Raw genomic sequence first — 21,222 nt, 5'->3', positions numbered from 1 at the left:
TCTGAGACCCAGGGGCAGCCCGAGGAGCCTGGCGCAGGCGGTGCTCAGCTCTTTGGACCTCGCTGGGCCCAGGCTGTGCTGCCGACCCTGTTGGTGTGTGTCTGTGGGGCGCCCAGAAGGACTCCGCGGAGGGGGTGCCCCTTTGTTGGGCCTTGTGCCACCTGGAGCAGCCTCCACCCCCATTCCTTGTGCACCACTGCCCAGCAGGGTCTGTGCGGGGCAGGCAGGCGGCCCAAGAATGTGGTACAGGATGTGGGGCCCCTGCAAGACTCCCTGCCCTCCTGAGGGCCAGCTCAGGAGCATGGACACCCTGCTCCCTCCCAAGGGTCTGAGGGGCTCTTCTCTGACCACCTAGTTGCTTGCAGACGTCCCGTCATGGGGCTGGCTGCCCACATCTTGCAGGGGCTGGAGGGCAAGGCCTCAGCCACTACCTGGGGGAGCCTACCTGGCCCACCACCGTGGACTGAGGCCCAGTCATCTCTTGGGTAGGCTGCTGCCCCCAGCGGGAATGCTGGGTGATGTCACCATTAGCTGCATGCAGGTACCCCCCTGCACGTACATTAACTTGACCTCTTGAGACAAGTCCCTGGCTGGGATTCATACGTCAAGGGTTCCCTGGGGCCTCCTTGGGGGCCTGATTTTGGAAACTAACCCCAGCCCTGCATTGGGGGGGGTCACAGGGCCTCAGCGGGCCTGCCCTTCCACAGTCCAGGGGGGTGCTGGTGGGTTGGGAAAACTGGATGGCCCAAGGAACCCGCTCCTTTTTACTTCTCCCTGTGCTGCGAAGCCCTGGGAACGTCCTGGCCGAGGCCTGGGTGTCACCCCTGCTAGCTGCGGTGTGAACTAGCTGCCTGCGGTGGCCTGGATTCCGCGTTCCTGGTGAGGCCCTGCATGGGGGTGGCCTTAGGGATGATCAGAACGGGCCCTGTTTCCTCTCTGGGTCCCTGGGCTAGGCCGCAGCATGGCCTGAACCCTGGATTCCAGGGCTGCAGCCCGGGGCGAGGGAGCGCGCTCTGGCCGTCCAGCAGGCGAGGCGCCAGCAGGGAAAGGGCGCCGGCCGCCTGGGCCCCGGGCCGAGGTACGTGCAGCCCGTCCAGGGGAGACTGGGATCTGCCCTGCGCTTCCGGGCAGAAATAACCAGCCAGGCCATCGACCATCGGCAGGAATAGGTAGGGGCGCCTCTCCCAGGAGAGCTGCCGCACGGCGGGCCCGGGCAGTCGGGAGGTTGGCACGAGCGCGCAACCTGAGGCACGCCCCGCGGCCCGGCTCCCGGGACCCACGAGGGCGTGGCCGGCCGCTCTAGCCCAGGACCGGAAGTGCCCGGGAACAGCGCCGCACGCGTCGATGCACTTCCGGTCCTCGCGGCTTCCGGCAAGCGGCGCTGCGGCCCCGGGAACGCGGCGCTGGCCGTTAGCCCTCGAGCCTTCTGGGAGTCGTAGTTCGGCCTCCCAGCCTCCCTCCTGGCCTTAGTCAATTTCCGGTCTCTTCGCGAGAGAGCGCCGTTTCCGGGAGGGAAGACAGCGAATGCGGAGAGACCACACTCCCGACAGGCCTCGGGAGTAGCGGCCCAGTGACTTATGGGAAATGTAGTTCTTCAGGCGCGGAAGCCGCGGCCCTCAGCCGGCAGAGGACTCAGTTTCCCAGAGGGCCGAGCGCGGCGCAAGATGGAGGCAGCCAGGCCGCGGTGAGCCGGTAGGTTTGTGGTGGGGAGGACGGCGCTGCTGGGCGGTCGGGCTTCGGGAGGCTGCTGTCCGCAGTCTGCTGCGCCGAGCAGGGAGGCCCTCGTGAGGCCCGGACCCTTGGCCCATCCACCCGAGTTGGCCCCAGAACTTATGCTCCCGACACGGAGAACCTGTTGGGCACGGGCCGAGGCCCTGGGCGCGTGGAGTGGAGAAAGTCAAGGGTCCGCCTCCCAGGGGAGCGAGACAACCAGCAAAGAAGCCAGTGTTCTCTGGGACCTGGCCTGCCCGGATTCCGGCCCTGAGAAAACCCCGCTTCCGAGCCCCCCAGGCCCTCAGCCTGTACTCATTTCTGCCCTGCGCTGAGCTCGGGAAGTTCTCCGAGAACTCAGAGATGCAGACCTCGCATTCCCTGTCTTGGGGCGCGATCCCCGTCTCCCCACGGCGTGTCCCACTCACCACGGGCGTTCCCGCGATTCCAGGGGACGGGGTTGCAAATTTAGGAAGCCGGAGTCCGGTTTGAACTCCAGCTTTGCCTGCAACGTACTGTATGACGGGCAAATCTTTCCCCGCTCCGGTCCTGCCAGCTCTGAAACAGACACCATTGGCGTTTACTTCGTGTCCCCTTTCCTGGAGTTGTGCCTTCATTTTGGGAGTCACGCGAGGCCCAGAGGAATGGAGATCTTGCCTGTGTCTGACCTGGTGCCGGGCACTCGGAGACACTCCTGGTCTGCCTGGCTTGGTCCTCGGTGGGTGCACGAGCAAGGGGTCACCCTGGGCCAGGGAGGCTTGGTGGGAAGAGGGAGTGGGTGGACGATGGCTGTGCGGAGCGTGAGACTGGGCTGCCCTCTGAGCCTGGAAACAAGCTTCAGGGTGCCCGGTGACAGTGGAACACTAACCAGGTGTTGGCAGCACTTCTCTGCTCAGCTGGGAAAGTGAGGGATGTGCGGAGGAGCATAGGACAAATGCCCCAGGAGCTGTGGGGCTGGCCTCTGTGGAGCAAGGCCGCTCCGGCTTCCTGAGCGCTTGACCCGCAGATGCCAAGCACGTGTCTGCAGACTCCTCTGGAGCTCCAGGGCGTCTCACAGCGGTCAGGAGCACACGTCCTCCCCACGGAGGAGGCAGGCGCCCCGGCCTTTGTGGAGTCCCCGCCGCCTGCCGCGCAGCGAGCTTGGCTGAGAGACGGAGTGCAGAGCAGAGGTCGCTCTCGGCCCTGGGTTCAAGCCCTGGCTGGCTGCTTACTACCAGAACCCCCGCCCCCGCCCCCCCTGCAGCAGACCTCCTAGTGGCTTTAGTCAGACTGGCTGGAAAGGATTGAATGAGGTGACACGTCAGAAGGACCAGCTCCTGGGCTTGGCTGTGTCAGGGGCTCTTGTAAACCCAGGCCCACTCCCGGGGTGGTGGCTCCACTCCAGCACGTCTGCCGTCTGGTCTGAGGGCTGCCTCTCCCTTCCTGCTCTCAGCCAGCCACTGAGCCACTGAGCAGAGCCGTGCCTGGCGGGGGCCGTTGCAACCAAGAACCTTCAGCGCTCGGCCCACCAGCCGTCCAGCACAGGCGCCCAGCAGCCAGGGAGGTAAGAGGAGGGCTTTCGGGGCGGGGGACCTGGCCGTTCCTCCTTGGACACAGCTCTTGCTGCTGACCCTTCCCCGGGGTGGTGGGTCTGCAGGAGGGACTTGTTCTGAGCTTGTGTTGTCTCCAGTGACCGACTCCCTGGGTTGCTTTGGTGCAGGTGTGGCGTGGCTGGGGGACGCATGGCTGAGGCAGGGGACGGCCAGCACTCCGTTGGCTCCGGGGGTGCCGCTCTGTCTCCCGACCCCGTCTGCCTCAGCGACTCGGACTCCGACCTCAGCCTGCTCGATGATGCTGAAGTGGAAGCTCTGTCTCCAGGGGGGCTGCCCGGGGAGGCCCCAGGGGATTCGGGCCCCGATGAGCCCCCCTCGCCCCCAAGGAGCTTCGCCACAGCGGCGGTGCAGCCCTTCCACCTGAGAGGCACGAGCCCCACCTTCTCCCAGCGCAGCCACGACATCTTCGGCGGCCTGGAGCGGGCAGCCAGGCGGGCTCCGCCCTCTGCGGCCCCAGCCAGCCCTGGCGACAGTGGGGGCTTCCGGCAGCCGCTGCCACTCTCCAGCCGGCCTCCAGCCGGGGTCCCGAGCAGGGCCACTCAGAATCCCGCTCCCCTGAGGGTGCCCCCCGTTCCTGACTACATGGCCCACCCCGAGCGCTGGACCAAGTACAGCCTGGAGGGTGTGCCTGAGGCCAGCAAACAAAGCAACCGGGCCGCCGCCCTGGCCTTCCTGGGCCCCCAGAGCCTGGCCGCCCCCAGTGGCTACGTGCCCTCCTTCAACCAGGACCCCTCTAGCTGTGGGGAGGGCCGGCTCATCTTCTCCAAACCGGTCCGAACCGGCGAGGCCCGGCTTGAGAAGAGGAGGGTCCCGAGGAAGGCAGGGGAGCCGGGTGGGAGCCCCCGCGGGATCCCGGGGGCGGCGGGGGGCGAGGGCCCCGTGGAGCTGGCCCACCTGGCCAGGCCCGGGAGCCCGGAGGCCGAGGAGTGGAGCAGACCCCGGGGGCACCTGCAGGAGGTGGGTGCACCCGAGGGGGAGGCCCTCGCGGGGTCTGGGGCCAGCGCCCTGCCAGGGGAGACGGTGGGCTTCCACAGCAGCAGGAAGCGGAGCAGGGACCACTTCCGGAGCAAGGGCAGCCCCGAGGCCCCAGGCGCGGAGGTCTGAGCGGGGAGACCGCCTGGCCTGGCTGAGCTGGAGGGACGGCCACCACTGTCCTCCCGGAGTGGCTTCAGGGGCGGAGCAGGCCCGGGGCCCAACCCCAGGGAAGGGAGCCAGCGGGCTGCCTGTCGGTGGCACCAGCGGCCAGGGCAGAGACCTTGCTGAGGGTGTGGGCCAGGGGTTGGCGGAAACCCTGACTCACCCCGTGCCCCGGGGGACAGTAAAGGCTCTGGGTGTTCCTGAGTCTCCGTGTCTCTCTGTCAGCCCCCCTCCGCCCGGGACTGTGGCCAGGGCCCTCTCTTCTCTCCAGACACCCCATCGCCGTCCCCACATGGGAGCCTCCCAGCTTGGCGTCAGCGGCTCTGAAGGTTTCTACGTCAAGCCTGTGTTCCTCGGTGGCACGTCTTCCCAGCCTAGCTGAGGTGACCCCCTCCTCAGTCCAGAGCAAGAGGTGGAGACCCCAGACCCGTCCGGAGGCGGGCTCACAGCCGTTGGTGTGCAGCCCCTGCTTCCAGCATGTGCCTGTAGACCCCAGGAAGCGACCAGCTGAGCGGGCGCCGTCTCCAGCCCTGGCCAAGCTCACCCTTGACTCTGTCCTACTCAGGCCGTGTGACGACGACCGGTGCCCGGGACGGTGTCGCCAGGACTGCTGAGCTGCTGTGTAGGGCGATGAGGAGGGTCCCCAGAGGGTGCTGGGGAGGTAGCCGGGAGTGGGCGTGGCTTTCCTGTGACCGCCCTTGGGGTTGGCCAGCCCATCGTGTTGCTGAGCCCCGGGCCTGGCCCTGCCCCTGCTGCCCCTACCCCAGGGCTCCAGGTCCCTAAGGGACGGAGAGACTGGCCTGGCTGGCCACGCAGCTGGGGCAAGCTCAGGGGCCCAGACCCCATCCCTGCAGGGCAGGAAGTCCCTCTCCCCCCGCGGTGCTTTACTGACCGCCTGACACCTCCCAGACGCCCCCCAGGGTCCACTCTCATGTGGGGCTGCAGCCCAAGGTGTGGGTGAACTTTCCAGGCTCCATTTAAGATAAAGCAGCTTTGGGGGCGGGTCCTCTTGGGGAGGTGACCCGCAGCCGCTGCCCAGGCTGGACAGCCCGGCACTCACTGTGCGAGCTGTCGGGGACGTGCGGTGGCCGCCCACAGACACAGTCTTGGGTCTTAAAGGACAGAAATTCCAAGTGCAAGCGTTTCAGAAAAAGACCAGTCTCTTGGTGGGTGACACAGGTTGGGCACGGACTCCAAGGCAGCTAGCTGCCCACCTAACGGGAGGTGCCCCGCACAGGGCGCTCAACAAGTGTCTGGCTGGTTGGTTCTGGTCGGGGTCCTGAGGGCTCTGCCTGTCGGGGTGCCCACGACACACTGCTGCACCCCAGGCCCAGGACATCCAGGGGAGGTGCCGGGCAGGGCAGCGAGTCGTTCCTTTTGGCAAAGCCCTGAGCCACATCCTGCTGGCGGGCTCCACTGGAGGTGGGGGCAGGCCGGCGCACCCATGGGGCCTGGGGCTCTGGGAGAGGTGGGCCCTGCATGCAGAGGGTCCAAGTGGCTCAGGTGTTCGAGGGCAGCCGGCCGGCCTCTGGGTGTTCCCTGCTGCCCAGGCCCCCTCCGTGGTCAGCAGAGGCCTGTGGGTTCCCACCACTGAAGTTCGGGAGTCTGGTGGGGGAAGGGAGGCCCCTCCTCAGCTGCTGGGCGCCCAGTGGGGCAGCCTGGGGAGGGAGAGGTGGCCCTGGCCGGCGGGGGCTGTGGGCAGCAGCCCAGTGGGGCCAGGCAGAGGCTCGGGAGTCTGGGTGGCCATGCCCTCACACCCTGGCTGGGTCGGTGGGCTTCATCAGAGGGCCCCTACCCACCCTGAAGACTGTGGTCAGCCAAAGGCCATCAGAGACGTAGGCCGGGCCCCTCCCAGGACAGGTGGGAAGCGGAGGCCCAGGTCAGCGGGCTGGCGGTGGGTTGCTCCCGCCCACCCAGGACGTGTGGGGACAGCCACACCTACTCCAGTAGCTGTTCCTGCGGGCCAGCATGTCGGCCACGGAGGAGAGGAGTGCCAAGCAGTAGTCGACCTGCAGAAGGGAGGCATGCTGGGAGCTCCCGGGCCACGCCGTGCCCGCCTCCCCTGCCCACCGGCGCCCGCACTGCTCTGTGACCCTCCTCTGGTGGCTGCCTCTCGGAGGAGGCGGGGGGTGGGGGAGCAGGCCCTCCGGCACCGTGATGTGGCGAGTAGACGGTGAGGGGTCTTAAATGCAGGACCCCCCTGGGGAGAGTTGCAGGGTCTCCCCCTCAGGGAAGGGTGGGTACAAGTACGAAGCCCCAGGCCCTCCCTGCCCTGCCCCTGCCCTGACTGCTGAGCCCCGCGGCCAGGCCCCTGCCCCGGGAGAGAAGGGCGCCCTGGTGTGCCTGCCTACCTGAGACTCCAGACGCTCGACCCGCTTCTCCTGCTCTCTCAGGCCCCCGAGGTACTTGGCTACCAAGTCCACCCTGGGATAGGAGCAGGCAGGCCGCAGGCCGCTGAGCGCGGGGCGGGGCGGGGCGGGCTCCCAGATTGGGAAACCTTCCCATCCTCCCCCATCCTGTGGCCCAGGCCCTTGGGTGGGTTTGGGGGTCACTGAGCCTCTGTGGGCGCCTGAGTTCAGGGTGCTCTGGCCCTTCGGGCCTGGGTGCAGACCTCTGCCGCACCCTCCCTGCAGGCACGGGGCTGGGGCGGGGTTCTGTCCAGCAGTGCTGGGCGGGGCTGTCCCCACCCCCCACCCGCAGGCAGGACCAGGCACGTGGGTCTGAGGGAGGGCTGGGGACCCCAGAGCAGAGAACACCATGAGTATTGGCCCCATCCCCCAAATGCAGGGCAGGCAAGGCACCAGCAGAGCTCTGTCCAGGGTCGGGAGGGAGGCCGTGTGCTGGACCGGGCCACATCCCTGCCCCTCTCAGCCCGTTTCCCCAGCTCAGACCCTGTGACGTGAGAGCCCACGCCAGCTGTAAGGCAGCCTGACGCCCAACAGTGATCCTGGTAAAGACCTCACAGCCCCCAGTCCCATGGCGTGAGATCCGGCCCCTGGCCAGCTCCGCCGGCGCCTCTACTTACCAGCACCCTGCAGGGGAGGCGGCCAGCGCTCCAGGCTGGGCCCTTGCCCCTGTAAGCCGCCCTGTGGGCTCAGCACCCCAGGCCGCCTGCCACGCCCACCCAGGTGGGTGGGGCGGGCCGGGCGGGTCCCGCACCTGTGGGCCGTCTTCCGCGGCAGCTCCTCCCCGCTGTCCTTCCTCCGCCTCTCCAGCTCGCTCAGGAAGTTCTCCTTCTGCACCGCCTCCCAGGTGACCATCTTCTGGTCCAGGGGCTCCGGCAGGTCCCTCTCTGGAAAGGCCAGGCAGCCTCAGGGGCAGAGCCAGGCAGGAGGAGCCCTCCCTGTGGTGCGCCAGCCTGCAGGGTCACTGCAGACGGGGCCAGAGCGCGCTGCCCCTCCCCAGGCCCAGGGCACCCCCCCCGCCCCCCCTCTCGGTCCGGGCAGCTGAGTCCAGCCCAAGCCTCACCCAGGCGCGCCCCGTTCTGCTGGGCCTCCTTCCGGAAGAAGCTCTTGAGCACCCCATTCAGGTGGCTGAGGAGGATGAAGGGCGGGTCCAGGGCGGGGCGCTCGTGGTACTCCAGTATGAGGTGGTAGCGCTGGAACTTCCAGAAAGTGTCTGCGTTGCCCTGCACCACCTGGAACGTGTAGCTGCGGACGCGTGTGGGCGGCGGTGGGCACATGGCCCGGCTCCCTGCGCTGTTCCCGGAGTCCCAAGGGCTCCCCCCGCCTCGCCGTCCCCTCCTCCTGTGACTTCTCTCCACTCCTCTGGGGTCTTCCACTGCCCCGTCTGCTGCAGCCTTCGCAGACCCGGGCCCTACTCCCTGGGGGGCGGCGGCCTGGGAAAGCATCGCCACTCCACCCACACGCACGCACCTGCCCTGCCCTGCACCGCCTCCTAGGTGCCCTGACCTCCAAGCCCAACCCGAAGGGGAGCCACAGTTTTGGGTGACACCCCATTTCCAGGCCCCTCTCGGGGGCAGAGAGGTGAATGCAGCTTGAAGTAAGGAGGGCCAGGCAGGTCTGGGCCAGAGATGCTGGAACTAAGGGCCCCTCGACGTGGACGGAGCAAGGAGGCAGGGCGGGCACCTGAGCATGGCGATGAGCGACTTCATTAGCAGCACGTTGGTGACCAGCAGGAAGGTGACCGGCCAGCTGGCGTCGAGGTTGGGGCAGGAGGGCGAGTCCTCCAGCAGCGGGGGGTGCACGGAGCAGTTCACGCAGGCTTCTGAAAGGGGAGTGGGCTCAGTGCAGCCGGTGCGGGGCTGAGCTGCAAATGCCCTTGGGTATCGAGAGCTCTGTCCCGCAGTCGAGGCCACCCTGGGACAGAGGGCCCTGGTTAGGTGGCCAACTCTTGTGGTTTCCTGGGGATCACCTGGGCTTCGGCGCTGAGTTCCTGTCGTGGGACACTCCAGTCCTGGGTGGCTGGCCTAGCGGTGCTAGCCCCGCTTCCCCACTGCTGCTGAACCGAGCTCACAGCCAGACCGCAGGCTTTGGAGGCAGCGCCGAGGCCGTGTGGAGGACCCCGGTTTCTGCTGGTTGCTTCATGGGTCACCCCCAAGCACCACCACCACCGCCAAAGGCTCTGCTCAGAGCCAGTGTGGGGAGAGCTGGCCTCGGCAAGGGGAGGTGGAGTCTTTCCTGCAGGACTTCTCAGGGCCTTTATGGCTCTACTGCCTATCACAGGACTCTGAGCTGGGGGGCAGGTCTGCACCATTTCCAAAGCCTATGGAGGCAGGACACCCTTGACACGGATCACTGTGGGCATGGAGACAAGCCAGCCTGAAAAGTGCCCTCTGGGTGGGGCAGCCCCTCCCCTGCCTGCCTCTACCCCTGCAGGGCCAGCCTGGACCCCCACCCCATCCCAGGAGATGGGAGGAAGGTGCGGAGGAAGGGGGGGGGAGTGCGCCTGCCCATCAAGAGGGCTTGTGGCTCCAGGTGGTGACCTCCACAGGCCGTGCGCGTGCGTGCATGTACGTGGACGCGGACACACGCCTGCACGTAGGCCTGTGTTTCTGTGACTGCACCTCCCAGTCTTCATGCTGTGACTGAGCCTGGGGGGCACTGGGGGCCTCTGGCTCTGTGTGTGCCTGTGTCCCCGCCTCCCTGCTTGCGTGTCAGGCTGGCAGGGCCTGTTTCCGTGTCCGCGTGTCTCCCTCACGGGGGCGAGTCCCTCCTGAGTGAGTTACTGTGATGGGGGTTGGTGCGTCCCCGCGTGAGTTCCCTCCCCACCCGCAGATCTGCCTGGCGCTAATGGGTGACCCTCCTCCCTCCCTCCCTCCGGCACCCCGAGAGGTGGGCCAGGGCCAGGCCTGGAAAGCCTGTCTGTGAAGCTGTAAACCTGTCTGATGGAAGCGGCTCCGTGGTCACGAGACCCCTGCGTCTCCCCCATAACTCTCAAAGGCGCCACCAGGCTAGGCTGGGAAATGAGTTGTCCTTGTCTCTGACCTCCTACAGCCCAGAGACGGAGCTCTGCCCTGGACGCTCAGCCCCCAGCTCCCGCGGGCGCATGTGGGGCAGGGAGGGCAGGGCGGCCACCGGGGAGCCCCGCGGGCTGCCTTCCCTCTCGGCCGTAAGTGAGGGAATTACTCTTGGCTGTACCACCGTGGGCTCACAGGGAGGGGCCGGGGGTGGCGGGGGCGGGTGAAGAGAGACAGGGAGGGAGACAGCGACCCGCAGGACCCTCCGTGCCGGCCCAGGCCCGGCCCTGGTCACGGACTTTCCACTGTGGAACTCGGCCTGGCAGCCACAGCAGCACCTCAGGCTGGACCCCCGGGAGTCTACACTCCCTCCGTCCTGCCCAGGTGGCCCCAGGCTCCTGGGGACCCGGAACCATGACAGAGCTCCCTTGAACCAGTGTGTGGCTGTGGGGGCAGGAGTGACCCCCCACCCCTGCCTGGCCCTGGGGGCGCCCACCTCACTCCCCTCCTTCCGAGGGGCCCCGTGGGACTGGGGCAGTGCTGGGGGTCATGGTAGCACCTGCCAGCAGAGCCACATGGTGTGGGCGGTGCGGGCGGGGAGGGCTGGAGGGCGGGCGGGACCTCGTTAAACTAATGGCCTGGAAACTGGTGCCCACGGATGAGCAAACACCGGACTCAGTGCCGGGGGCTGGGGGACTAAGAAAACAGCCGAGGAAATGAGCCTGCAGAACACCCTAATTAGGAGGCAACTCCCATGACGGCCCAGCCCCACCGCCGCCCCATCCTGGAGGCCTGTTTGCTTCGGTCACGTCCTCATCCCATTGACAAATATTTACCAGGTCGTGGAGCGCTGACCTTGCGTCATTAGCTGCAGTGGCCGCGGTCAGGCCTCAGGGACAGTGTGCCCGTGATCGCCCGGTGGGCCCCAGGTGGCCTCAGTCTGACACCAGCCTGAGCGAATGATCCCTCCGCCCCCCTCCTCGCGCCAGGAGTGCCCGGCAGGGCGGGTGCCCTGGGCCCTCACACTGGGCCCTGGCTGCTGGCCCACCTTGCTTGAGGGGCTGGTCCCCCCCCCCCCCTCACTGAGTCCCAGCCATCCCAGAGCCTGCACAGGCATCCCCGCCGCCAGCCCAGGTCTCCCTGAGCCCCCATGGCTGAGCCACTCTGCCCCCCCGCGCTGTGCTGACTTGTGGGAAGTTCTCAGAGCCTCCACCAGCCCCAGTGCCCCCAAGCCCCCGTACAGGGGCTGCCCTGGAGACACCCCTCAGACAGATCACACACACCCGGCCGGAGATCCGGCACACACGCTGGGTGGGTCCCCAGAAGCACAGATGCCATCAGGAGCGGCTTCCTAGCTAAGGGCCTTTCCAGCAGGTGGGCCCGGGGCTGGGTGCGGGGCCGGGTGGATGGGGGCTGACAGGAGACCTGATGCCCACTGGGGACATGCCGGGGGTGCGGGCCAGCTGGAGGGCCCAGACCCCAGGTGACCTGTAGTGCCAACCCATGCCCGCTCCCGGCAAGCCTCCCGCCACCCCACCCAGCCTGCCGTCTCTCCCTGCAGCCCCGTCTCCACCTCCAGCCCGAGGCCCGAGTTTGGGGCCTCCGCAGCTGACACACATCAGCCCGGAGCTGTCCCCTGCCGGACGTGGCCCTGTGTGGGTGGACAGGGCCCGGGGGGCCAGCCTCGGGGACCCCCCGCTCTCAGCCACTCCAGGCCGGGGTCTCCTGTGACCCTCAAACACCCCTCTCAAGGGCCACGTGTCCAGGCTCTTACAAAAGGAACGTTCATAACTGGACTCGGTTCGGGTGCACCTTGGGGTGGGGGTCCCACGTACAGTGGGCACAGAGGACCCCCCACGCCCACCCCCAGGCTGCGTGCTGACCGTCGATCTCGTCCAGTGGGATCTGCCCGAAGATCTGTAGGTACGGCCGGTAGAGCACACGGCGGAAGATCCGCTCCGGGCGGCCGTCGTGGGGGTGCAGCAGCGCCTGGCTGGTCACGCCGTAGGCCACAAGCCCCGAGCTCAGGAGGAAGAGGAGGAAGGAGACGTCCTTCATCTCCACGGCGGGTAGGCGAGTGGGGAGAGAAGCATCCGTCCTCCCAGGGGCGGGGGCTCACCGTCCGCTCCACGATGATGATCCTGGGGCCCAGCTGCTCGTGGAGGACAGAGACGTGGAGGAGCCGCAGCGGGAAGACCGTGAAGCCGATGGCAAGGATCGTGCGGCCGGCCTCAGACAGAGGGCAGCGTCCTGGCAGGGCGGGGGCAAGGCAGGCTGGACGGCTGCTGGTGCCCATAGAGAGCAGGGGCTTCCCCCAGGACACACAGCACGGGACATACAAACACAGGGTTTCCGGAGCCTGAGCAGACCCATCCTGAAGCAGCCCGGCCCACCAGCCCACCAGGGCTGCCCCTGCCAGGCCTCTGGGACCCACAGACCTGCAGGTGACACCGACGACGAACGGGAAGATGGCCACCGTGGCACACTTGTTCCAGTGGTTCTCCACGTAGAGAGTGCACTTCTTCCCCAGGTGCGTGTCCTCATCTGTGAAGAAGCCCTGGCAGGGGGCAGACAGCCCAGTGACGGCTACCTGGGCCCCCACCTAGCTGGGGACAGCCCCGCCATGGCCAGGCTGTGACCGTCAGGGATCGGGGCTCCATCTGGAGCTGGGACGGGGCTCGGTGGTCTGGGCCCACCGCTGACCTGCCAGATCTCCTCCAGCACCAGTGTGAAGACCCAGAAGTAGAGGGTGACCTCAGCCCCCGACAGCCCCTGGGGAGGGGACCTGGAGTCCACCAGCAGGACGTGGGTGAACAGGAAGAGGAATGCAAAGTACGTTACCACGTTCCCCAGGACCACGGTCACGGGCGCCCCCCAGAACTTCCGCCAGCGCGTGAACAAGGAGGCGGCCCGTGGGCCTCGGCCGCTCTGAGTTCTTGGCACCTTGGCCAGCTGCTCCGCCCGGCACCACGAAGGAGACCACAGCCAGTGGTGAGATGGGTGGCCAGAGCCCCGAGCTGGCCGCCGCCCACCGGGGCCCAGCCTCCGCAGGGCCCTCACCGACTGCCCGGGCCACAGAGCAGCCTCTTCTCCGTGTCCAGACTGTCCAGCCCCTGCAGGTCCTCTGGGCCCGTCCTTAGAGGGGCCTCCTCACTGGGAGCACAGGGGGCCCTCAGGGACGTGGGAAGGGCACCCACAGGCCCTCCACTTGGTCTCAGGCACCCAGCCAGCAGAGGAAGTGCTGGACATACTGCGAAGGGACATGGGTGGGGGGCGTGCCTATGGGGGCCCACACGGATGCTGGATGCAGCGGGGGCTGGCGCCGGGGACATGCCGCCACCAGCCCCAGTGAAGCCCAAGGCCCCCCAGCCGCTCTGTCCTGACAGACCTGAAGGTGATGAGGTTGGTGTACACGAGGGCCGGGCAGAGGAAGGCACCCAGCAGCCGCAGGATGGGCGTGCCCGAGGCCATGTCCCCCCACCAGATCTCGGTCAGGAAGGCCTGAAATAAAGGCACGGTTGCCCCCCTCCACACCTCTGCCCTGCTGTGCCCGCAGCAGGCCTGCCCTTCCAGGTTCAGCGGGAGCACCACCCCTCCCAGCCCGGGCTCCTAGAGTTCCCTGGAGCCTCCATCCTGCTGGGGAAGGAAGACCCTCCGACGGGGGAGGCCCGGCTCGGGGGTCCAGGAGGGCTGAGCTGAGGAAGCGGGGTTTCTTCCGAGACCGGAGGTAGAGAAAGGGCTGGACGTGGGGGGAGTGGCCAGCTGAGGGAGCCCCCCACCCCCATGGCCAGGACACAGGCTGGGGGAGGCATGTGAGGGGGGTCGGCTGGGCCACCTCCTGTCTGCCCAGCCCCTCGCCCCACAGCCCTCCCCGGGGCTCACCTGCACCCCGTCGTGGGCAGAGAAGGCCTCGGTGTCGGCCTCGGTGGCCACAGGTGCAGACACGTGGCCCTGCTGTATGAGCGGCTCCGGTGCACCAGCTGTTACGGTAGCACTCGGAGAAGAGGTCTGCCCAAGGGCGCGGCCGCTGCCACGATGCCCAGGCTCGGCCCGCCTGCCCTCCTCCTTTGGCCGGCCCTCTGCCCTGTGCCTGCCTCCCAGGGGGCCGGTGAAGCCCAGGAGAGGCCTGCCACGCGGAGGCTGCCCATCCTGGCCCGGCCTGCCTGTCGGGATCGTGGGGGCCTCCCTCTCCCCGAGTGTCTCTGCCTGCCTGGCCGCAAGGCCCAGCTGGCCCGAGCCTTGGAGCTGCGTCCTCGTCAGCCATGTACCCGTCTGTCCCCATTAGGATTTTAGGGGGAGCCCAGTGGCCCCGAGGAGCACGGGGTCACTGCAGCCCCACTGCCTCGGCTGCTCACCCAGGGCCAGCTGCTCGTACTTGGCCTCACGCAGGGTGCGGCCCACCTCGGCCCCCGTCTCCAGCTGGGACACCTCTTTGAGGATCTTGCAGGCGGCCAGAGCGACTGCCACGCCCTCCTGGGAGGCCAGGTCGGAGGATGCGGCTGCCTCCCCGCCCCTCCCCAGGGACCCGGCCCCTCCCCGGAGTCCTCACCGTGGCCCAGAAGTAGGTAGCCATCTCGTGGCGGTTCTGCAGCGCCGCCCACGGGAACAGGTCTCTCCCGGGGTTCTCGCTCCTCTGGTTCAGGTCCAGCAGCCCCTTCTGGCCCGTGGGCTGCCAGACCGGGCCCTGCTCCTGGAGGACGGGGGTGTCAGCCCACAGCCGCGGCCCCGCCGGCGCCCCCTCCTGCCGCCCGCTCACAGCTCACCGCCTGGTAGAACCCACGGCAGGCGTCGTGCAGGAAGTCCCTGAACACCCGCGACACCTCGTGCAGGGAGAAGGCGGGCGGCTCCCGGGCCTGCTGGGCGCCCAGCCCGGCCCACGTCAGCCGGCCTTCCTCGTGCTTGCGCTGCAGCAGGAAGAAGAGCAGGCTCTTGGGGGGCACCGAGCGGTAGAGCTGCTGCAGCCGCCCGTACGTCACAAGTCCGCCGCGTCAGCGCCACTGTCCACGAAGAGGCGTACGAACTCAGGCTTGCTGCTCACCAGCGCGTCCATCATCACCTCCTCCAGGTCGTGGGACTGGGCAGAGAGCGAGAGGGAGCCGGTGGGGCGGGCGTGGGGACCCTCGGCAAGGCCCCCGCCTGTCCCACTGCGCCGGGTGGCCCACACCCGCCGCAGTTCAGCCCATCCTGCCTTGGGGGGCAGACGAGTGAGGCAGCAGCGGGAGGTGCCCCGGTCGCCCCCGGCCCGCGCAGCCACAGCTGGGCCAGGATGGACCCGGACACCACCTGCCCCAGCCCTCCACGCGTCCCCGCCCGGATCTGGCCACAGTCGGGCGGCACCTTCCACTGCACGTCCCTGTGGAAGATCTCGCCCCTGGCGATGTCCGCGCGGTCCCGGGCCACGGGCAGCTTCAGCTCATCCGGGTAGTCCTGCGCCTCCTGGCTGCGGCTCTTGTGGGCTGAACGTGGAGGAGGGGAGGCGGGGAGGGCGAACCTAGGCGCCGGCAGAGCCGCTGGGCACAGGGTCCCTCAAGGTGACTCTCCTAGACGCACAGCCGTGGGACTGGTGCTCTGGTTCGCTCCACACCCTCTAGATTCACAAGACGTCCCAAGACCCCCAGGAGCCAATGCTGGGAGCGCCAGGACCCCAAGGGGACCCCAGGGGTGAACGGAAGAGCAGGGAGCCGGCGGCCTGTCTGGAGGAGACTCCCCTCCCTCGAGGGTGTCCCGGCCCCCTGACCCGCACAGCCCCTCCCTGCCTGGGCCTGTGTCCCCCACCAGCGGTCAGCCCCTCCACAGGTGTTTATGTCCAAGAAGAAGCACATCAGGTGACAGCCAGAAAGTGGAGACAACCCGAGTGTCCATCAACAGAGGCACAGAGAAACAAAATGTGGAATATTACTCCACCGGAAAAGGAGTGAAGCCCGACACAGGCTACAACGTGGACAAGCCCCAAACGTCGTGCTCAGTGAAGGAAAGACGCCAGTGGCCACAGTGTGTGATCCCATGGAAATGCCACAAGTAGGCGAATCCCTAGACACGGCAGATTCGGGGTTGCGGGGGGCTGGGGGAAATCGGGGTGACTAGCAGGGCTCTCCTGGGTGGTGGAAACGTTCTGGAATCAGTACTAACGGTGCACAGCCTTATGAAGACGCTACGGCTCCCTGAATTAATTGAACACTTTAGTTTTTTAAATTGTGATAAAATATAGTAACATAAAACTTGCCAAAGGCAGGACTTTCTACGGATTTGCACGGAGGCCTTGCACGGAGGCCTTGCACGGAGGCCTTGCACAGAGGCCTTGGTAGGCTCTGTATTCCTCCAGTTTTGTTACACGCGCTGCCCCCGCCGAAGCGAGCCGTGACCGGTGCACACGCCCACACGCTAGCACGCTCGCTCACACGCCCACACGCCCACACGCCCACACACACAGCAGAGTGCAGCCGTGCCAGGGGTCCCTCCCGGCCACTGACAGCCCCCAGGCGGCGGCCTTGCCCCTGGAGGCCGAGACCCAGGACGGGGCAGGGCTGGGAGCCACCCCTTACCAGGCTGGCCAGCCGTCTGCCTCTGCCCGGTGCCCTCCACAGGCCTCCCAGCGGGCGCGGCCAGGCCTCACCTTTCACCAGCGCCTTGAGGATGGACAAAGGCCCCGAGCTGGCGCCTCGGGCCGGGCACGTGGTATACGACCCCACATCCCCCCCGTGAGAATGCCAGCCCTCTGCCCGCTGGGCCCAGGGCAGCCCCACCCACAGACTGAGGCTCCGCCCCCAGGCGTGAGGGCCTGAAGCAGGGGTGAGCTCGGGAAGGTGGGGTAGCTTTGCAGCCAGAGGGGCCGGGCATGGGCACTGCAGGGGGCGGGGTCTGGGGCAGGGACCAGCACTTGGCCCTCCTGACTGCGGTCTTGGCCGGTGCATACCAGTTCTGTCCAGTGCACGATGTCCTCCCAGGAGAAGTTCTCACTGGGAAACTTCTCTCTAAACTGCTTCTCGGCCACCTGGGGCACCAGGAGGTGGGGCTGGTTCATCAGGGCAGCAAGCATGTCGGCGATGCCCCCCGAGCCCGCCAGGATCAGCCACGGGCCGGCGTGCTCCACGGCCCTGGAAATCCTGTGAGGCGGGCAGGGAGGGCCAGCAGGCCGAGTCAACTCCAGGTCCATCCCTGCCCTGGTGGGGGGCCCCGGCCCCCACCTGCCGCCCCTGCCTACCTCCAGGGTGCTGGGGTCACTGTTGACCAGCAGACAGAGGACGGGGATCTCGATGCTGCTGGAGCAGGCGCAGCACGAGGGCCACCCAGGTGCCCGGGCGAGCAGAGGGCCTGGGACCCTCCCCATGGGGTGACCACCACGGCCTCAGACCATCAACTTGCCACATTTTCTGGGCAAGCTCCAGCCAAGAGGCTTTTTCTAGAGAAGTGCGGGCTCCAGGCTGCCCCGTCACCCGGGGAAAGGATGCCAGCTCCGCACCTCACTATGCGATGTGGCCGCTTCGTGGCTATTTAAACCTCAAGTTGAATATTCAGTCCCTGGCTGCACCAGCCACGTTCCGAGGGCCTGGCATCTCCCTGCATCAGGGCAGAAAGCTCTATCGACCACCAGGTCATCCGAGGCCCGCGGAGCACATCGAAGAGGTAAAGGAGGGGCGCTGGTCAGATTTTTCCCCAAACAAACCAGAAATGAGACTTCTGAAGGTGAAACCTCAGAGACGCCTGGACCTGCTGGGTAGGCTGTGTGGGAGGAGCCCGGCAAACTGCTGGGAGGACTCCAGGCAGGCGGGATGGTCCCCCCCACCCCACCCCCAGCAGGGGCCCCTCTAACTCCTAAGACGCCTCCTGAATGAATGTGGGGGATGCTCGGGTTGCGTGGGCTGCCAGGCGTCAGGAGCACAGAGCTCAGCACTGCACCCACGTGGTGATGGTTTAAACACAGCTTCAGTTGTGTTTTCATTCAAGGGTGCTCAGTTGGCAGACGCTTCACGTTGCTTACACGTATTGTAGGCAATTATACGTATCTTGTTTATAAATATTAGCCGTGCACTAGCATTAGTAAATCCAGCTTTCGAACCCGCCACTGGCCGCAGCGGTGCCCAGGCCTCGGACAACACTGCCCCCTGGTGGCACCTTACGTCGGGCCAGTGGCGGGAAATAGGCTTCTTAAAACTTGGAAATCTCTTTTTCTTTCCAAAGCTCGGAGCCCACCCACAACCAGAGCCTCTAGCCAGGGGACCCCCACTGGAAATCGACCTACAGCCACTCCCCACAGCTGTGTCCCCTGCCGCCGTGGCTGGCGGCCCCCCCCCACCCAGGTCTTCCCAGTGGCCTGAGTCTCACCACTCTGGCATGCTTTGTGCCTTCAGCCGGGAATGCCCTTCCCTGCCCGTCCTGGTGGTCCTTCCAGCCCCGTCCACACGCTGTGACCACCCCCATCCCGTGTTCCCTGGCAGCCTCCCTGGGCACCCAGACAGGCCTCACCCCCGTCGCCGGTCCTTTGCTCCGAGATGTGCTTCTCCAGCCTCAGCCGCAGCTCTGCGGGCTCGCTGACCTTCCCAGGGGTGCCCGGGTCCACCAGGATGAAGTGGGAGTGGTTGTTTTCCGGGGACAGAGGGGGCCCTGGTTGCCACCATCGTCCATGGGGTAGTGGACAGGGCTGTCCTCCTGGGTCCCCCATGCACATCAATGAGGCCAGGGCAAGGCTTCTGTCCAGGGCCCCCGCCCTCCAGATGGAAGGAGGGCTGGCTGCTGTTTCGGGGGGCCCAGAAGCAGGCACAGGGAGGGGACCCTGTAGACAGAGCCCAGCGCTGTGGGGAGCTTCTCTCACAGGGCTGCCTGGGCCTCCTTTGGACCTGCCTCAGACCCCTCCCCCAGGGTGGGAGCAGAGGCCACTTGCCCAGTGTCACCCAAACTTGCGGGGCGGTGGCCAAGCCAGGCATTTGGGCACCGATTTGGGTGGGATCCTTGGAGCCCAGGTCCCCATGCCAGGTTTGTGTGGGCCGGGAGTCTGGCAGCCCCTCCCCATGCCGTTCCCTGGGCGATGCTGCCACCTGCTGGCCACATGCTGGGCACGCGGCTCCCAGCTCCCCCTCTGGCCCCTCCCCTTCACCCCCCTCCCGCTTCCTGCCTTCCCCCCTTCTGCCCTCCCCCTCCCCTGGCTCTGAGTCACTTCACCGCCTCAGTCGTTCAGAGCAGCCTCGCTCCCCCCACCACGCCCAGGCCCGTGAGCCCCCGAGGTCAGGGGCTGGTCTGTCCACTGCTGGCCTGTCCACTGTGGGGAGACTCAGTCACAGGTGGAGGGCTGTGGTCAGCTGCGAGGCTGCCTTGGTGGCCTCCATAAGGCATGCCCTCCTGCCCTGGGGGGTGGCCGATATTCGGGGGCCTCCCAGGCCCACCGTGTCCCAAGGCCACAGTGGCCCGAGCCCGACACTCACCTGGGCGTCGTCCAGAAGTGACAGTGCAGTACGCGGCCCAGTGAGGCAATGCCGATGGCCACCACGTGGGCCTTGGTGGACGTGCTGGCCAGTGAGTGGTCACACACAGCCTGTCCGACGTACCGGGCAAGGCCCACACAGAGTGCACTGGTCAGGATCCAGGCACCTGCAGACCCGGGAGTCACTGCGCCCAGCGGCCCCAGGGCTCCCTCCTGCCTTTGGGGCATCTGCTGGGAGCTGGCCCCCCCAGACGCCATCTGGACAGAACAGGCCACGACTCTGTCCCGTGGCCTGTGCTGGGCCAGAACCCAGGAAGGTCTTTCCAGATTACAAAGCCCTCAGCCCAGTGGGTGCACAGACCGGGCTTTTTGTCTTTTCTACAATCAATCATTTCCGGGGTGAAGGAGACCAGAGACACCACGTCCTTGACTGGGTTTTCTGAAGGCCCAGCCGGCCTGAAAATAAAGCCCAGAAGTTTGATTCTGACCCGACTGGCCAGATTCCTCCCCCGAGGGAAGCAGAGGGGGCGAAGGGGGCCTGCCCACGGGCAGCGGGCTGTGGAAGCTGGCACTGCCCCCGGGCGTCTCGCTGAGGCCTGTGGGCCCCACGGGGTGGCTGGACCCTCCTGGGGAAGAGGCCCCTCTGCTGCGTCCCCGGGGCTGCTCCCACTGCCACCGTGGCACTGTCGGGGAAGGGTGGCCGTGGGGTTAGCGGGCTGCGGGGCCGAAGCCCTGGCCCGGGGCCTCACGTGTGCTCTGAGCCGCCTTCACCAGCCCCTTTCACAGGACGTCCCTCAGCCACGGCTTCAGGGCAAAGGGCCGCTCCTCGCCCACCAGCGACATGAGTGTGTTGGGCACGGGGGTACTGAGTATGGGGCTGCTGGGTAAGGGGGCCCCGGGCACAGGGGAGGGCTGGGCTCCACGGATTGGGGGGGGCAGGGTCACAGCCAGAGGCCAGGGGGCTCCCGCAGGCCCCGTCTTGACCTGCTGTGTGACCTGGGCGTCCCCATCCCCTCGGGAGAGGCTGAGGCCGGAGATAGGAGGGTTCTGGACACGCTGTGCCTGGGGATAGGAGGCAGGAGCCAGAGGGCGCTGCCAGCTCCACAGCTGTCTCCGCCTGGGGCTCTGAACAGCCCCCGGGCACCCGCCACCCCCACTGTAGGAGAGCGGGCGCCAGGGCTCAGTGTTGCGGGGAGGACGTGGGGTGCGGGCAGCCTCTCACCTGGCCTCGCTTCTTCCCAGACCCTCCAAATTCGATCTCACCCTGGCACAGGCCCGGCCCCTGTTGGTCGCCAGCACCCCCGTGGCTGCCAGGACGGGAGCCCCCGGCACCCTGCATGGGCCTTGTCTGCAGGGACAGAGCCCACTCCTCAGGGCGTGAGAGGCAAGCGCTTCCCCCTTCCTGCCAGAGGCCGGGGCCGCCTTTGCCAGGGGAGCCCCTCTCCCCAGACGCCGCTCTGGTGGAAATGGGGGGCCACCAAGAGGGTGTCTGCCCTGGTGCCCTTCCCACCGGCCGGCCCTCCTGAAGCCCCACCATGTGGGCTCCATCTCCCCCTTCCCCAGCCCCGCCTCCTGGCCCAACGCCCACCCCGCAGTATGCTCCCACTTGCCCCTCCCTGGGAGTAGCCGGCCGGCCACGCCCCTCGCCACTTCTGCAGAGGCTTTGGCAGGGGGTGCCTGGAAACCCCAAAAGGCTCAGTGGAAGTCTTGCAGCCCACCCGCCCCACACCCCTGTCAGCCCGGGACACGGATGGGACTCTGGGTGTGCCTGGTGCCCAGGCAGAAAGCAGGTGAGGCCTGTGTACACAGCTCAGGTGCAGGGGGACCTGGGGGGCTGGGCGGGAGCCAGGTGGGCCCAGGAGGCCCAGGGAGGGAAGGCTGTAGCCGTCCCTCGCCCCTCCCACCACCCAGGGACCTTCCCACCAAGCCCTCACCCCTGGCCCAGCGCT

At 67.3% G+C, this 21,222-nt stretch overlaps 2 protein-coding genes across 3 annotated transcripts; one reads left to right on the top strand and one right to left on the bottom strand.

The window, feature by feature from the left end:
- The first annotated feature begins 3,431 nt into the window (after nucleotides 1-3,431).
- On the top strand, nucleotides 3,432-4,406 carry TSSC4 (tumor suppressing subtransferable candidate 4). 2 transcript variants are annotated; one of them, XM_065883105.1, is made up of 2 exons: nucleotides 3,432-3,453; nucleotides 3,634-4,406. In XM_065883105.1, exons 1-2 carry the CDS (start codon nucleotides 3,432-3,434, stop codon nucleotides 4,404-4,406), a joined length of 795 nt encoding a protein of 264 aa, XP_065739177.1. The 2 variants fall into 2 exon arrangements, with proteins under 2 accessions (XP_065739177.1, XP_065739176.1); XM_065883104.1 differs by having other exon boundaries at nucleotides 3,432-4,406.
- A 590-nt stretch (nucleotides 4,407-4,996) lies between these two features.
- On the bottom strand, nucleotides 4,997-20,612 carry TRPM5 (transient receptor potential cation channel subfamily M member 5). Its single transcript, XM_065882487.1, is given in 32 exon segments — nucleotides 4,997-5,092; nucleotides 5,500-5,551; nucleotides 5,763-5,898; nucleotides 6,382-6,448; nucleotides 6,791-6,863; nucleotides 7,599-7,731; nucleotides 7,908-8,089; nucleotides 8,528-8,666; nucleotides 11,742-11,916; nucleotides 11,978-12,092; nucleotides 12,094-12,108; nucleotides 12,297-12,415; nucleotides 12,562-12,824; nucleotides 12,923-13,011; nucleotides 13,247-13,359; nucleotides 13,741-13,788; nucleotides 13,791-13,840; nucleotides 13,843-13,866; nucleotides 14,214-14,331; nucleotides 14,384-14,548; nucleotides 14,622-14,836; nucleotides 14,839-14,932; nucleotides 15,196-15,314; nucleotides 16,472-16,516; nucleotides 16,741-16,961; nucleotides 17,043-17,118; nucleotides 18,316-18,444; nucleotides 18,447-18,504; nucleotides 19,275-19,297; nucleotides 19,300-19,440; nucleotides 20,023-20,335; nucleotides 20,496-20,612. Coding segments are annotated over 32 exon segments (3,723 nt in total).
- Nucleotides 20,613-21,222: the final 610 nt, after the last annotated feature.

This window comes from Phocoena phocoena, chromosome 8, assembly GCF_963924675.1.
Source record: "Phocoena phocoena chromosome 8, mPhoPho1.1, whole genome shotgun sequence".
Classification (NCBI taxonomy): Eukaryota; Metazoa; Chordata; class Mammalia; order Artiodactyla; family Phocoenidae; genus Phocoena; species Phocoena phocoena.
Note: the sequence above shows the minus strand (reverse complement) of the source record. Positions and strands in the feature narration are given on the sequence as shown.